Source organism: Mobula birostris, chromosome 1 (genome assembly GCF_030028105.1).
Source record: "Mobula birostris isolate sMobBir1 chromosome 1, sMobBir1.hap1, whole genome shotgun sequence".
Taxonomy (NCBI): domain Eukaryota; kingdom Metazoa; phylum Chordata; class Chondrichthyes; order Myliobatiformes; family Myliobatidae; genus Mobula; species Mobula birostris.
The window spans coordinates 132,719,369-132,733,258 of NC_092370.1; the positions used below are offsets into that span (position 1 = coordinate 132,719,369).

The window sequence follows — 13,890 nt, forward strand, 5'->3', positions numbered from 1 at the left end:
GTGATGCAACCAGTCAGAATGATCTCTCTGTACATCTGTAGAAATCTACAAGTCTTTGCTGGCATACCAAATCTCTTCCAGCTCCGAATAAAGCAGAGCCGTTGGCATGCCTTCTTCATAATTGCATCAATGTGTTGGGTCCAGGACAGATCCTAGGAAATGTTGACGCTCAGGTACTTGAAGCTTCTCATCCTTTCCACCGCTGACCCCTCAGTAAGAACTTTTGTGTGTTCTCCCAACCTCCCCTCCGGAAGTTTACAATTATTTGTCTTGCTAACACTGAAGTGTCGTTGTTGTGGCTGGTCTTCTATAGCCCACTCTGGCCTCTTATCTCTTCTCTTCACCTGCCTATCACTTCCCCCTGTCGCTCTGCCTCCTTCTGTTTCTCTCATGATGTACTCTCCTTTCCTATCAGATTCCTTCCTCTCCAGCCCTTTGCCTTTTCCATCTATCTCCTCCCAGCTTCTTACTTCATTCCCACTCACACCCACCTGACTTCGTCTATCACCTTCTAGCTTGTCCTCTTTCCCCTCCACCCCCACCTTTTTATCCTGGAATCTTCCGCCTTCCTTTCCAGTCCTGATGAAAGGTCTCAGCTCAAAATGTCGACTGTTTATTCCTCTTCATAGATGCTGCCCGACCTGCCGAGTCCCTCCAGCACTTTGGGTGTGTTGCTTTGGATTTCCAGCATCTGCAGAATCCCTTGTGTTTACATCTTTTGTTCCAGACCACTTCCTATTCCCTATTAATATGAAGGCCACCCCCTGAGGCATTGTAACATTTACATATCAAACTAAAGGTCAAGCATAGCACTGTGAAACACCACTGAGAAAGTATATTAGCCTGAAGCAATTATCAAAATGCCAAGTTGTACATTAGAACTTTTGTCACAACATATCAGTGGTTTTATGCAACAAACGATATTTATCTTTCTTTGGCACCCAGGAAACTTGTTTATTAACTGTAATAATTGAATATTCATTAGGTGCAGTGAACAAGCTCTAGACCCAGCTGGGAAGTGTTCAGGGCTACCTAAGGGTGTTATTTAAACCAATTATCAATGCCAAATGTAAACTTGCATTGGAAGGGATAGTTTGGTATTGATTCAGCCGTGTCAGACTCAAAGGTTAAGGGTGAGAGTATACAGATTCACCAGTCAGTTAGCTCTGAATTAAATGCCACTTTATGCTGCTCTGCGCCACTTTAAAGATTAACTTTATTCGTCAGGTGCAATTCAAAAATATCGGCGCCCACAATCAAAAGCATCAGGCTCAGGTTTATTTATCACATGTGCATCCAAACATACAGCAATGCGTCATTTGCATTGACAACCAACACACCAAGGATATACTGAGGGCTGACCGCAAGTGTCGCCACACATTCTGGCACCAACATAGTATGTGAACCTTGTTCAGCAGAACAACACGGAACACAATTAAACAGAACATACTAAGCAACAAAGCCACAGTGAAACAAGCCCTGCTCCAGTCTCCAGAGGGGTTTAACCTTCAGGCTTCAATCTTCGACCCCACTTGGAGTACTGTGCTCAGTTCCGGTCGCCTCATCACTATAGGAAGGTTGTGAAAACCATAGAAAGGGTGCAGAGGAGATTTACAAGGATGTTACCTGGATTGGCGAGCATGCTTTATAAGAATAGGTTGAGTGAACTCAGCCTTTTCTCCTTGGAGTGATGGAGGATGAGAGGTGACCTGATGGAGGTGTACAAGATGATGAGAGGCATTGATCGTGTGGATAGTCAGAGGTTTTTTCCCAGGGCTGAAATGGCTAGCACGAGAGGGCACAGTTTTTAAGGTGCTTGGAATTAGGTACAGAGGAGATATCAGGGGAAAGCTTTTTATGCAGGGAGTGGTGAGTGTTTGGAATGGGCTGCTGGTGACGGTGGTGGAGGAAGATATGATAGGGTCCTTTAAGAGACTCCTGGACAAGTACATGGAGCTTAGAAAAATAGAGGGCTATGGGTAACCCTAGGTAATTTCTAAGGTAAGGACATGTTCGGCACAGCTCTGTGAGGTGAAGGGCCTGTATTGTGCTGTAGGTTTTCTCTGTATCTATGTATCTATAAAAGGCTGCAGATGGTTATAAACTCAGCAAGCTCCATCATGGGCACTAGCCACCCCACCATTGAAGACGTCTTCAACTGGTGATGCCTCATGAAGTCGGTATCTATCATTGAGGACCCTCACCACCCAGGACATGCCCCCTTCTCATTGCTATCATCAGAGAGGAAGTACAAGAACCTGAAGACACACACTCAATGTATTAGGAACAGCTTCGTCCCCTCCACCATCAGATTTCTGAATGGACCTTGAAACACATAAATAATACTTCACGTTTTGCACTACTTATTTATTTTCTGTATATTTTATATTTATATATTTTTAATGTTTTGCACTGTACTGCTGCAGCAAAATAGCAAATTTCGTGACATATGTCAATGACAATAAACATGACGCTGTTTCTGGTTCTTGTTCCCTACCATTCTCGCCAGTACTGCCCAAAACGCTCAGAAACATGACCACTGCGGCACCAGCAATCTTGCTCCTATAAATTGCAAACAGCTTGAATGTTTGGAATCCCTGATCGCTCAAAATCAGCTCTTTCAGTCTGTTTGATTGACAGCAGTACTGAAAAAAAATTTAAAAATCGATACTGTCACTTTGATTCAACAACAGGACAATTCCATGAAAGTTACTTTCTCACCAATTCCCTTGAACAATTGACAATTTAATTGACAAAATTCCATTGCCATTTCTTTGGTGACTACACTCTACAGTTTTGTCGTAAATGATTCTTTACATCTGTGGAGTAATTGTAACTGAATAAGAAGTGCAATTATAGCTGCTGTGTGGTTAATAGATTTAGTTAGCTGATGTTTAGCTCATTTAAATATAACCTGATTTGATTTTATTACTGATCCGTACTGACTGGCTCCCACTGAGGAAGTGGAAGATCCAGTGGCAGAGGGAGGTAGAGGGACCCATACTTTGAAACTTGGCGATAAGCACTGAGGGAGATGATGGAATGGATCACCGAACTATGATCAATAAATGGCAGCTTGACCTATGTTCTGCTGTTGTCTAGATCCTCCAAAGCAGAACAGACAGCCAGTGAGATTGCATTCACTGTAAACCTTCTGCGAAATGCAGTGAGTCCAGGGCTGGAGTTAACTCTAGTCATAATGAACCCCTCAAAGCATTTTATTATGATAGATGTCAGTGCTACCAGCCGAAAGTCATGGCACTGGCATGATTTCTGCTGTTGTGAAGGTGGAGGGATCCTCAGACTGCAGCAGTGAGAGGTTGAGGATGTCCTTGAACAGTTGGCCAGTTGGTCAGCACAGGTTTTCATAACCCTGTCAGGTGCAAAATCAGGGCCTGATGCTGTGTGACAGTTCACCCTCTTTAAGAAAGTTCTGACATCAGCTTCTCAGACAGAGATCACAGGGTTTCCAGATGCTGTGGGCATTCAAACATGAGTAGTGTTATTCACCTGTTCTCAGCATACATAAAGATGTTAAGAGCTCCAAGAATTGAAGCATCATTGCCACTTATGCTGTTATAAGGTTTGACCTTACAGGAAGTAATGGCATGCAAAACTTAATGTAGTTGTTGTGTCTCCAATTTGCACAGAATTCCCTTTTCATTCTCACAATGCTCTTCAGTAGGTCTTACCTGGACTTCTTGTAGGATTCTGGATTGCTGCTATTGAATGCCATGGATTTGACCCTTAGTAGATTGTGAATCTCTTGGTTCATCCTTGGCTTTCTGGTTTGGAAAAATGTGATATGTTCTTGAAACAGCACACTAGTCTATGCAGGTCTTGAAGAAGTCAGTGCCGATTGTGGCATATTCAGTAAATCTGAAGCTGAATCCCTGAATATGGACCAGTCCACCATTTCAAAGCTGCACCATAAATGCTCCACTACCTTTACAGTCCTCACCCCTGGGGCTGCGGTCTTCGGTCTCTGCCTGTATGTCGGGAGCAGAGGTACAGCCAGGTGAATGGACGTGCCAAAGTTGTGGGTGTGTGATGGCACAGTAAACGTTCTTGGTGGTGGTGTGTTGATTCCTCTGGTTCTGCAAGAGACATGTTGGTGGTAGTTTATTGGAGACTTTTTTAAGCTAGCTGAAGTCCCCCACGATCATCAGGAAGGCATCAGGGCGTGTTACTGCTTAACTGTTGATCACGGAGTTCAGCTCCTCCCATGCCAGAATGACATTGTCCGGGGATGGAATAAACACCATGGTCATAGTGACAGCAGAGAACTCATTCTGCAGATAAAATGGATGATACTTGACCATCAGATGTTTCATGTCAGGGGAGCAGGACTGAGACAGAATTGCCATGTCTGTATACTGTAATAAATTAATCATGAAGCAAATACTCCCTCCTCTGCTTTTACCTGACACCACTGTCATGTTTTGAGATTTTCAATTTTATTTTCTTGAGACTGAACATTAGACAGGAAGAGATTGGATACCTAGTACCAATGATATAGGCAGGAAAAGGGAAGAGGTCCTGAAGAGAGAATATAGGGAGTTAGGTAGAAAGTGGAAAAGCAGGAACTCCAGGGTAATCATCTATGGATTGCTGCCAGTGCCATGTGCTAGTGAGGGTAAGATTTGGATGATTTGGCAGATAAGCACATGGTTGCAAAGTGGGTGCATGGAGCAGGGGCTCAGATTTCTGGATATTGGAATCTCTTCTGGGGAAAGTATGCCCTGGTACACCTGAGGGGGACCAATATCGGGCAGGCTTGCCAGAGTTGTTGGGGAGAGTTTGAACTAATTTGGCAGAGGGATGGGAAGCAGAGTGACAGGGCTGAGGATGGGGCATTTGGTATACAAGTAGATGCAGTGTGTAGTGAGGCTGTGGGGAAGAAGGTGAAGTGTAACTTAGGGGTAAAATTGAAAAGGGTGATGATTTGAGGATTGAAGGTGTTATATTTTGAATTCACACAGTACATGGAATAAGGTAGATGATCTTGTAGCATAGTTTAAGATCGGCAGGTATGATGTTGTGGGCATCATTGTGTTGTGGCTGAAAGAAGTTGGAAGCTTAACATCTGAGGATACGCAGGTAGGCAGAGGGGGTGGGGTGGCTCTGTTGGTAACATAGGATTGGAAGATGTAAAATCCCACGGGTAAAGTTAAGAAAATACAAGGGTAATATACAAGCCTGATGGGAGTTATATACAGGCCTCTGAACAGAAAATGGATCTATAGAAGTCATAAACACGAGGAATTCTGCAGATGCTGGAAATTCAAGCAACACACATCAAAGTTGCTGGTGAATGCAGCAGGCCAGGCAGCACCTCTAGGAAGAGGTACAGTCAACGTTTCGGGCTGAGACCCTTCGTCAGGACTAATTGAAAGAAGAGCTAGTAAGAGATTTGAAAGTGGGAGGGGGAGGGGGAGATCCAAAATGATAGGAGAAGACAAGAGGGGGAGGGATGGAGCCAAGAGCTGGACAGTTGATTGGCAAAAAGGATATGAGAGGATCAAGGGACAGGAGGCCCAGGGAGAAGGAAAAGGGGGAGGGGGGGAAACCCAGAGTGTGGGCAAGGGGTATAGTCAGAGGGACAGAGAGAGAAAAAGGAGAGAGAGAGAAAGAATGTGTGTATATAAATAGATAACGGGTGGGGTACGAGGGGGAGGTGGGCCACTAGGTGGGGCACTAGCGGAAGTTTGAGAATTCAATGTTCATGCCATCAGGTTGGAGGCTACCCAAACAGAATATAAGTTGTTGTTCCTCCAACCTGAGAAGTCATTACCACTGACAACTGTGGAGGCGAAATTACTGAGTATATTTAAAGTGAAATTTGATAGGTTCTTGGATTAGCCAGGGCATCAAAGGTTTGGGGAGAAAGCAGGAGAATGGAGTTGAGAGAGAAAATAAATCAGCCATGATGGAATAACAGAGCAGTCTTGATGGGCTGAATGACCTAATGGTCATACGGATGCAGTGGGGGAGTGGGGAGGTGGCCTCAGGGTCCTGCAATTCAGTTTTACCACGGCAGCCAGGGTTTCCTTCCATCTGTTGGACTCACTCCCTGGTTGGTCTGGAACCTCCACTCTCTCCATTCTGATAATCGGTTGCTCTTTTGAATCACTTGAAAGAATATCACTTACCACAATCTTTGTGGCTGCAGATTTCAGCTGTCGGAGTTCCAAATGGGGTTATTTGAGAATTCCCATGTAAGCTCCACAAGAATATTCATCCCTCTCCAGTGCTATTTATATGTCAAATGTTTTGCCTGTTGTATGAAGTTCAAAATATATTTCTGATAATGCTTTGTCTGTGATGTTGATTCCAGGAACTATATATATAGAGAGAGAGACCTAAAAGACATAGGAGCAGAATTCGACCACTCAGCCCATCGATTCTGCTTTGTCATTCCACCATGGCTGATTTATTATCACTCTCAATCCCATTCTCCTACCTTCTGCCCATAACCTTTCACATCCTGACTAACCAAAAATTTATAACTCTGCTTTAATTATACTCAATGACTTGGCCTCTACAGCCATTGGTGGCAATGAATTACACTGATTTGCCACACTCTAGCTAAAGAAATTCCATCTCATCTCCATTCAAAATGGACGTCCCTCTATTGTGTGGCTCTGCCCTCAGGCCCTAGACTCACCCACTATAGGAAATATCCTCTCCACATCCACTCCGTCCAGGCTTTACAATATCTGATAGATTTCAATGAGATCCTCTCTCATTCTTCTGAATCTAGCGAGTACTGGACCAGATACCCCTCACACATTAACCCCTTTCATTCCCAGAATCACTCTATTGAACCTCCTCTGGACCTTCTCCAATGCCAGCACATCATTTCATTTATTCCTTCTACCAAAGTGCATGACTATACACTTCCCTACACTATTTTCCACTTGCTACTTCTTTTCCCATTCTCCCAGTTTGTCCAAGCCCTTCTGCAGTCTCCCTGCTTCCTCAACTCTACTGTCCTCCACTTATCTTTTATCTTCTGTAATCCTGGCCACAAAGCCATCAACTCCATCATCCAAATTGTGGACATGTAACATGAAAAGCAGTGGTCCCAATACCAACCCCTGTGGAGACTAGTTGTCACTGGTAGCCAAACAGAATAGGCCCACTTTATTCTGACTCTTTTCGTGCTGCCAGTCAGCCAATTTTATATCCATGCTATTATCTTTCCTGTAATACCATGGGTTCTTATCTTGTTAAGCAGCTTCATGTGTGCCACCTTATAAAAGGCCTCCTGAAAATTCATCTAAACAACATCCACTGACTATCCTTTGTCTATACTGCCTGTTATTTCCTCAAAGAATTCCAGTAGATTGGTCGGGCAAAGTTTCCCCTTAAGGAAATTTTGCTGACCTTGGCCTACTTTATAATGCACATCCAAGTATCCCAAAGCCTCATCCTTAATAGTGGACTCCATTCACCTTCCCAGCGACTGAAGTCAGGCTAACTGACATATAATTTCCTTTCCTCTGACCATAAAACCACAAGACAAAGTAACAGAATTAGGCCATTTGGGCCATCGATTGCTCCATTTTTCCTCCTCCTCAGACCCACCCCCCCAGCTATGGCCCTGTAAACGTTGATGCTGTGGCCAATCAGGAACCTATCAATTTCTGCCGTAAATACACCCAATGACCTGGACGCTCCTCTATCCAGAAGTTATACCCTCTTGTCCTAGAAGCCTCCACCATGCAAAATATCCTTTCCACATCTACTCTGTCTAGGCCTTTCAACATTCAAAAGGTTTCAATGAGATCCCCCCGTCCTTCAAAATTCCAGCAAGTACAGGCCCAGAGCCGTTAAACATTCCTTATATGATAGCCCTTTCATTCTCAGAATAATCCTTGTGAACTTCCTTTGAACCATCTCTAATGCCAGCACATCTTTTCTTTGATGAGGGCAGATACTGTGCACAATACTCAAGGTAAAGCCTCACCAGTGTCATATAAAGCCCCCCACATCCCTGCTTTTATATTCTAGACCTCTTGAAATGAATGCTAACATTACATTTGCCTTCATCACCCTCAACTCTACCTGCAAGTTAACCTTTAGGGTGTTCTGCAGAAGGACTCCCAAGTCCTTTTGCATCTCAGATTTTTGGATTTTCTCCCCATTTAGAAACTAGTCTACATATTTATTTCTTCTACCAAAATGCATGGCCATGCATTTTCCAACATTGTATTTCATTTGCCACTTTCTTGCCCATTCTCCTAATTTGTCTAAGTCCTTCTGCAGCCTTCGTGTTTCCTCAACATTACCTGCCCCTCCATGAATCATAGCATCATCTGCAAACATGGCAACAAAGCCATCTATTCCATCAACTAAGTCATTGACATACAGCATAAAAAGAAGCGATCATAATGTTGACCCCTACAGAATACCACTAGTCACTGGCAGCCAACCAGAAAATAATCCTTTTATTCCCACTTGCTGTCTCCTACCAATCAGCCAATGCTCTCACTATGCCAGTAACTTTCCTGTAATACCATGGCCTCTTAACTTGTTAAGCAGCCTCACGTGTGGCATCTTGTCAAAGGCCTTCTGAAAATCCAAATATACAAAATGCACTGCATCCCCTTTATCTATTCTACTTGTAATCTCCTCAAAGAATTCCAATGGGTTCATCAGGCAAGAGTTCCCCTTAAGGAAACCACACCAACGTTGTCTTATCTTGTCCTGTGTCACCAAGTACTCCATCACCTCATCCTTGACAATTGTCTAACATCTTCCCAACCACAAAGGTCAGGCTGACTGGTCTATAATTTCCTTTCTGCTGCTTTCCTCCTTTCTTAAACAGTGGAGTGACATTTGTAATTTTCCAGTCCTCTCGCACCATGCCAGAGTCCAATAATTCTTGAAAGATCATAACTAATCTCTCCACAAATTCTATGATCACCTCTTTCAGAACCCTAGGGTGCATTCATTTGCTCTGAATGACTTAAGTGCCTTTAGGTCTTTCAACTTTTCAAGTAACTTCTCCCTTCTAATAGTAAGTGCACTCACTTCTCTTCCCTCACACCCTTAATATCTGGCACACTATTAGTGTCTTCCACGGTGAAGACTGATGCAAAATACTCATTTGGTTCATCTGCTATCTCTTGTCCCATTATTATTTCTCTGGCCTCTTTCTCAAGAGGTCCTATATCCACTCTCATTTCTCTATTATTTTTTATTTTCTTGCAAAAGTTTTTTCTATCCACCTTGATATTGTTTGCTAGCTTGTTTTATCTTTCATCTTTTCCCCCCTCATGACCCTTTTAATTGCCTTCTGTAGGGTACGAAAAGCTTCCCAATCTTATATCTGCCTGCTAATTTTTGCTTTGTTGTATGACCTCTCTTTTGCTGTTACATTAGCTTTGACTTCCCTTGTCACTCACGGCTGTACTATTTTGCCATTTGAGTACTTCTTTGTTTTTGGAATACATCTATCCTTGGAATACATCTATCCTTCATCTTCCTCACTTTTTCCAGAAACTCAAGCCATTGCTACTCTGCTGTCATCCCTGCCAGCATCTCCTTCCAATTTACTTTGACCATCTCCTCTCTCATACTAGTGTAATTCCCTTACTCCAGTGAAATATGGCAACATCAAACTTTCTCTCTATCAAATTTCAAGTTGAATTCAGTCATATTGTGATCACTGTCTGCTAAGGGCGCCTTTAGCTTAAGCTCCATAGTTGCCTCCAGTTCATTACATAACACCCAATTCAGTATAGCTGATACCCTAATAGGCTCAATGACAATCTGCTCTAAAAAGCTACCTCATAGGATTTCAACAAATTCACTCTCTTGAGATCCATTACCAACCTGATTGTCCCAATCTACCTACATGTTAAAATCTCCATGACTATCATAACATTGCCCTTTTGACACACCTTTTCTATCACCCGTTGTAATCTGTAGTTCACATCCCAGCTACTGCTTGGAAGCCTGAATATAACTACAATCAGAGTCCTTTTATCCTTGCAAGTAGTGTGCCTCCTTCTACCTCCTTCTAGTAGAGTAACCTTTACCTGAGCAACCTATACTACAGAATAATCTCTGGGCATTTTGAACAAGTTATTTTAATCATATTTTGATTTTAATTTTTTGACAGTTGACTGATAAGACTTCCATTTATATTTTTTTTTTTGTTTGGCAGATGTACAGAAGATGTTGGTTGGTGTTTAAGAAAGCCTCCAGCAAAGGCCCAAGAAGATTAGAGAAATTTCCTGATGAAAAGGCAGCATTTTTCCGGAACTTTCACAAGGTAAATATTCTTGGCTTACTGAGTATGTTAAAAGATAGCTAATATTAACAGTAACTGCAATCTATCCAGTCCACTCACTATGGAGCTTGGTGAGAGAGAGGGAGATGTGGTAGAGGGTATTTCACATTGGAATTAAACTCATTTCTGTCCTGCAATGAGAGTAATAGATTGTGTTTTGAATGTGGGTAGTTTTAACAGCACAATTGATTACTCTTTCCTTACAGTAAGTGTGGAAGTTAGCTGATTGTTTTACAGTGCCCTTCGATCACCGATTGGGGTTCAATTCTCGGCGTGCCTGTAAGGAATTGGTACAATCTCTCCGTAATCATGTGCATTTTCTCTACATACTCTGGTTCCCACTCACATTCCAAATCTGTGTGGTTACAGTCAGTAAGTTGTGAGCGTGCTAAGATGGCAGTGGAATTGTGGCGATGCATGTGGGTGCCCCCAGCGCCATCCTTACTGATTTGATTAGATGCAAAATTATGCATATCACTGTATATTTTGATGTACATGTGACAAATAAAGCAAATCTTTAAGATCTTTATATGAATTATATTAATTTTTCTCTTTATTATGCACCCTTCTATTTTCGATTTAAATATGTTGAATTTTACCATTTGTTTTTGTATGTTGCTAACTATTAGGGACAAAAGGCCTTCAATATATAACTTCCTAAACTGGTAAATGGGATTGTGAGCATGAAGTTAGAGCAATAACATCCATTAGAGTTTAGTAGTGTGGATTTTATATTTTAGCTATTCATATAGAACCCATTCCTCAAAATGTTTTGGCTTTAAGTGTGCCATCAGCAGTCTTTAATATGAGTGACCAAGAGGCTTCTGTTACATACCACCATAAGAAGTAGGAATCAACCTGCTGACCCCTGTTTGTCGATGAGTCTGTGTTTGATCTGGTGTCTTAAGTTCAATCTCTTACACAATCCAGTTTTAAAAAAAAATTATCGTTCTAAGAAGATCTGACAATGTCCAGTCATTGAGTCTGCCCAATGCTAAGCAACTGTAGTCTTCTGAGGTAAAAAAAAATCTCAAAGAACTACAACTTTTGCACTAAAAAATTTCTCATCATTCTTCAATGTGAGCTACCGTTTTATCCTGAGACTAAACCGTACAAACAGTTAATAGATTTAGAATAAGGGATAAGAAACTTAAAGGGAATTTGAGGGGGGACCTATCCCTAGCATAGTCGTTAGTGCCATGCTTTACATCTGTAAGATCTGGGTTCGATTCCCACTGCAGTCTGTATGAGATTGTACGTTCTCCCTGTAATTGCATGGGTTTTCTCTGGGTGTTCTGGTTTTCTCCCACATTCCAAAGGCATATGGGGCAAGGGTTAATAGGTTGCCCCCAACAAGATTCTTGCTGATTTGATGTGACACAAACAGCACAGTTCACTGTTATTTGTGATGTACATGTGCCAAGCAAGAGCCATGCAAAGAGGAATCTAGATAGGCAATTGAGTTGCCAAGGTATTAAAAGATATGAACCAAGTGCTGGAAAATGGGATTAATATGGATGGCTGCCCACTACTTGATGTGGGTGTGGGCTATTTCCATGTTGTGCCACTCTGTTAATAGTCTCTTGGCACAAACCCTGGCAGACCTGCTGGGATCATTGGTACTTTTCAAATTTCCAATGTTTCAGGCTCATCATTATCTGTTCTGAAGTTGCTATTAACTCCAACTATCAATACAAAATGCACAATGTACATTCTAGGCAATTAACAGAAGAAATGTACATCATTCACTGAGCAACTATTACTGAATGCTAAATGCATCTTGAAGAAGTGGGACAAAAATAACGGGAAAACTGGAAAAGCGAGAATGAGAAATGTTTTCAAAGTTCGCAGTAAGTTTATTAACAAAGTACATATATGTCACCGTATACAACTCTGAGATTCATTTTCTTGCAGGCATTCACAGTAGAACAAAGAAATACAATTGAATCAGTGAAGAACTACACACAAAGACAGACAAACAACCAATGTGCAAAAAAGACAGTGTGCAAATATATAAACAATAAAATAAATTAATTAACAATACTGAGAAGGTGTGTTGTAGAGACTTTGAAAGTGAGTCGATTGGTTGTGGAATCAGCATTCAGCTAAGTGAAGTTATCCACACTGTTTCAGGAGCCAGATGGTTGAAGGGTGATAACTGTTCCTGAAGCTGGTGATATGGAACCTAAGGCTCCAGTATTTCCCTCCCAATGGCAGCAGTGAGAAGAGAACATGGCCTGGATGGTAGATGCTGCTTTTAATTGGTAGTGCATCTTGTAGATGTGCTCAATGGTGAGAGGGATTTCCTTTGGTAAATTTATCCTCAGCAAGATATGGCTGCTAAGATATTAATGATGTGTTTTCTTGCATAGGCTTCATTTTCCATTGTTGCGAGAATGAGTCCATTTTAAACTAAATTAAATTACATATTTCATCTCTATACAATAAGGGAGAATTTAGGAATTAAATTTGGCATTTACAATTATCTTGTTTCATGGATTGGACTGAATCCAAGTTTTATATAGAATATCTAAGTTTCAAATCAAGTTTGCTTCAGGAAGTTATTAGTGTTCATTCTTGCAAGAATAAATCAGTTTGCTTTTACGTTAATTTGACCTCACAGTAGTTTAAGTTCAAGTTAATTTAATTGTCATTCAACCATACATGAACACCCATGAATACAGCCAAACGAGACAGTGTTACTCCGGGGACAATTTCAAACCACGTTGCCAACAGTCATGCACAGCACAAGGCACATATAGCACGCGCAAGATAGCAAAGTACATGAAATAAGTAAAATACAGTCACACTGAAAAACATAGTCCAAGACCCCAAGTCCATGAACATTGCAGTGGTCTGCCATCAATCGAAATATAGCTTGTCTTCTGCCAAGCAAATTCTGGGGAACAGCTCTGACTCCAGCTTGGACGCCACGCCACACTGCCTCTGGTGGAGGGCAGTTACTCCGACGCCCCTCTCCTCGGCAGCTGTAAACAGACAACACTTCTGCTTGAGGCCTAATCCTCACTACGACCGACCCCACGCAGCTCCCCCACCATCCGCCAATAAATCAGTGAATCAGACTTGCAGACTTGCACTAGAAAAGCAACTAAGACGGATCACTCGCTGTTAGGCTGCATGCCACCTTCACACACCGACTCCCTCGCTACCTCTTAGACGCAGGCAGCAGCACGAACAGCACCAGGTCCAGCTCCTTCAGTTTCTCCACCAATGACCAATTCACTGGTGGGGTAGACCTGCGATACTTTAAGCTCTTAATGCCCAGCTGGGTCTTGCAGTCATGTTTCTGCTGTTTTGTTGCTTGTTGCGTTCTGTGCTGTTCTGCTGAATGTTGTGGGCTTGCTATGTTTGCACTGGAATCCCGAGGAGTGTTGTTTGTTAACACAAATGACACATCTCACTGTATGTTACGATGTACATGTGATAAGTAAATGAATCTGAGATTCAGGGACTGAATTGCAAAGCTTTAGAGCCGGTGCAGCAGAAGGTGTAGGGCAAGTAAAGCAGCAACTGAACCGTAGAATTTTATTGATCTATGATCTACCTCACTGCAGAGGCACTGCAGC

The 13,890-nt window shown here is 42.2% G+C and overlaps 1 protein-coding gene across 2 annotated transcripts in view; it reads left to right on the forward strand.

The window, feature by feature from the left end:
- Positions 1 to 13,890, forward strand: part of dok6 (docking protein 6) — a 605,271-nt gene that overhangs the window by 289,499 nt on the left and 301,882 nt on the right. For both annotated transcript variants that reach the window (XM_072273010.1, XM_072273075.1), the window contains exon 2: positions 10,178 to 10,285. In XM_072273010.1, the coding sequence (XP_072129111.1) occupies positions 10,178 to 10,285 (108 nt within the window). The remainder of the gene's footprint in view (positions 1 to 10,177; positions 10,286 to 13,890) is intronic.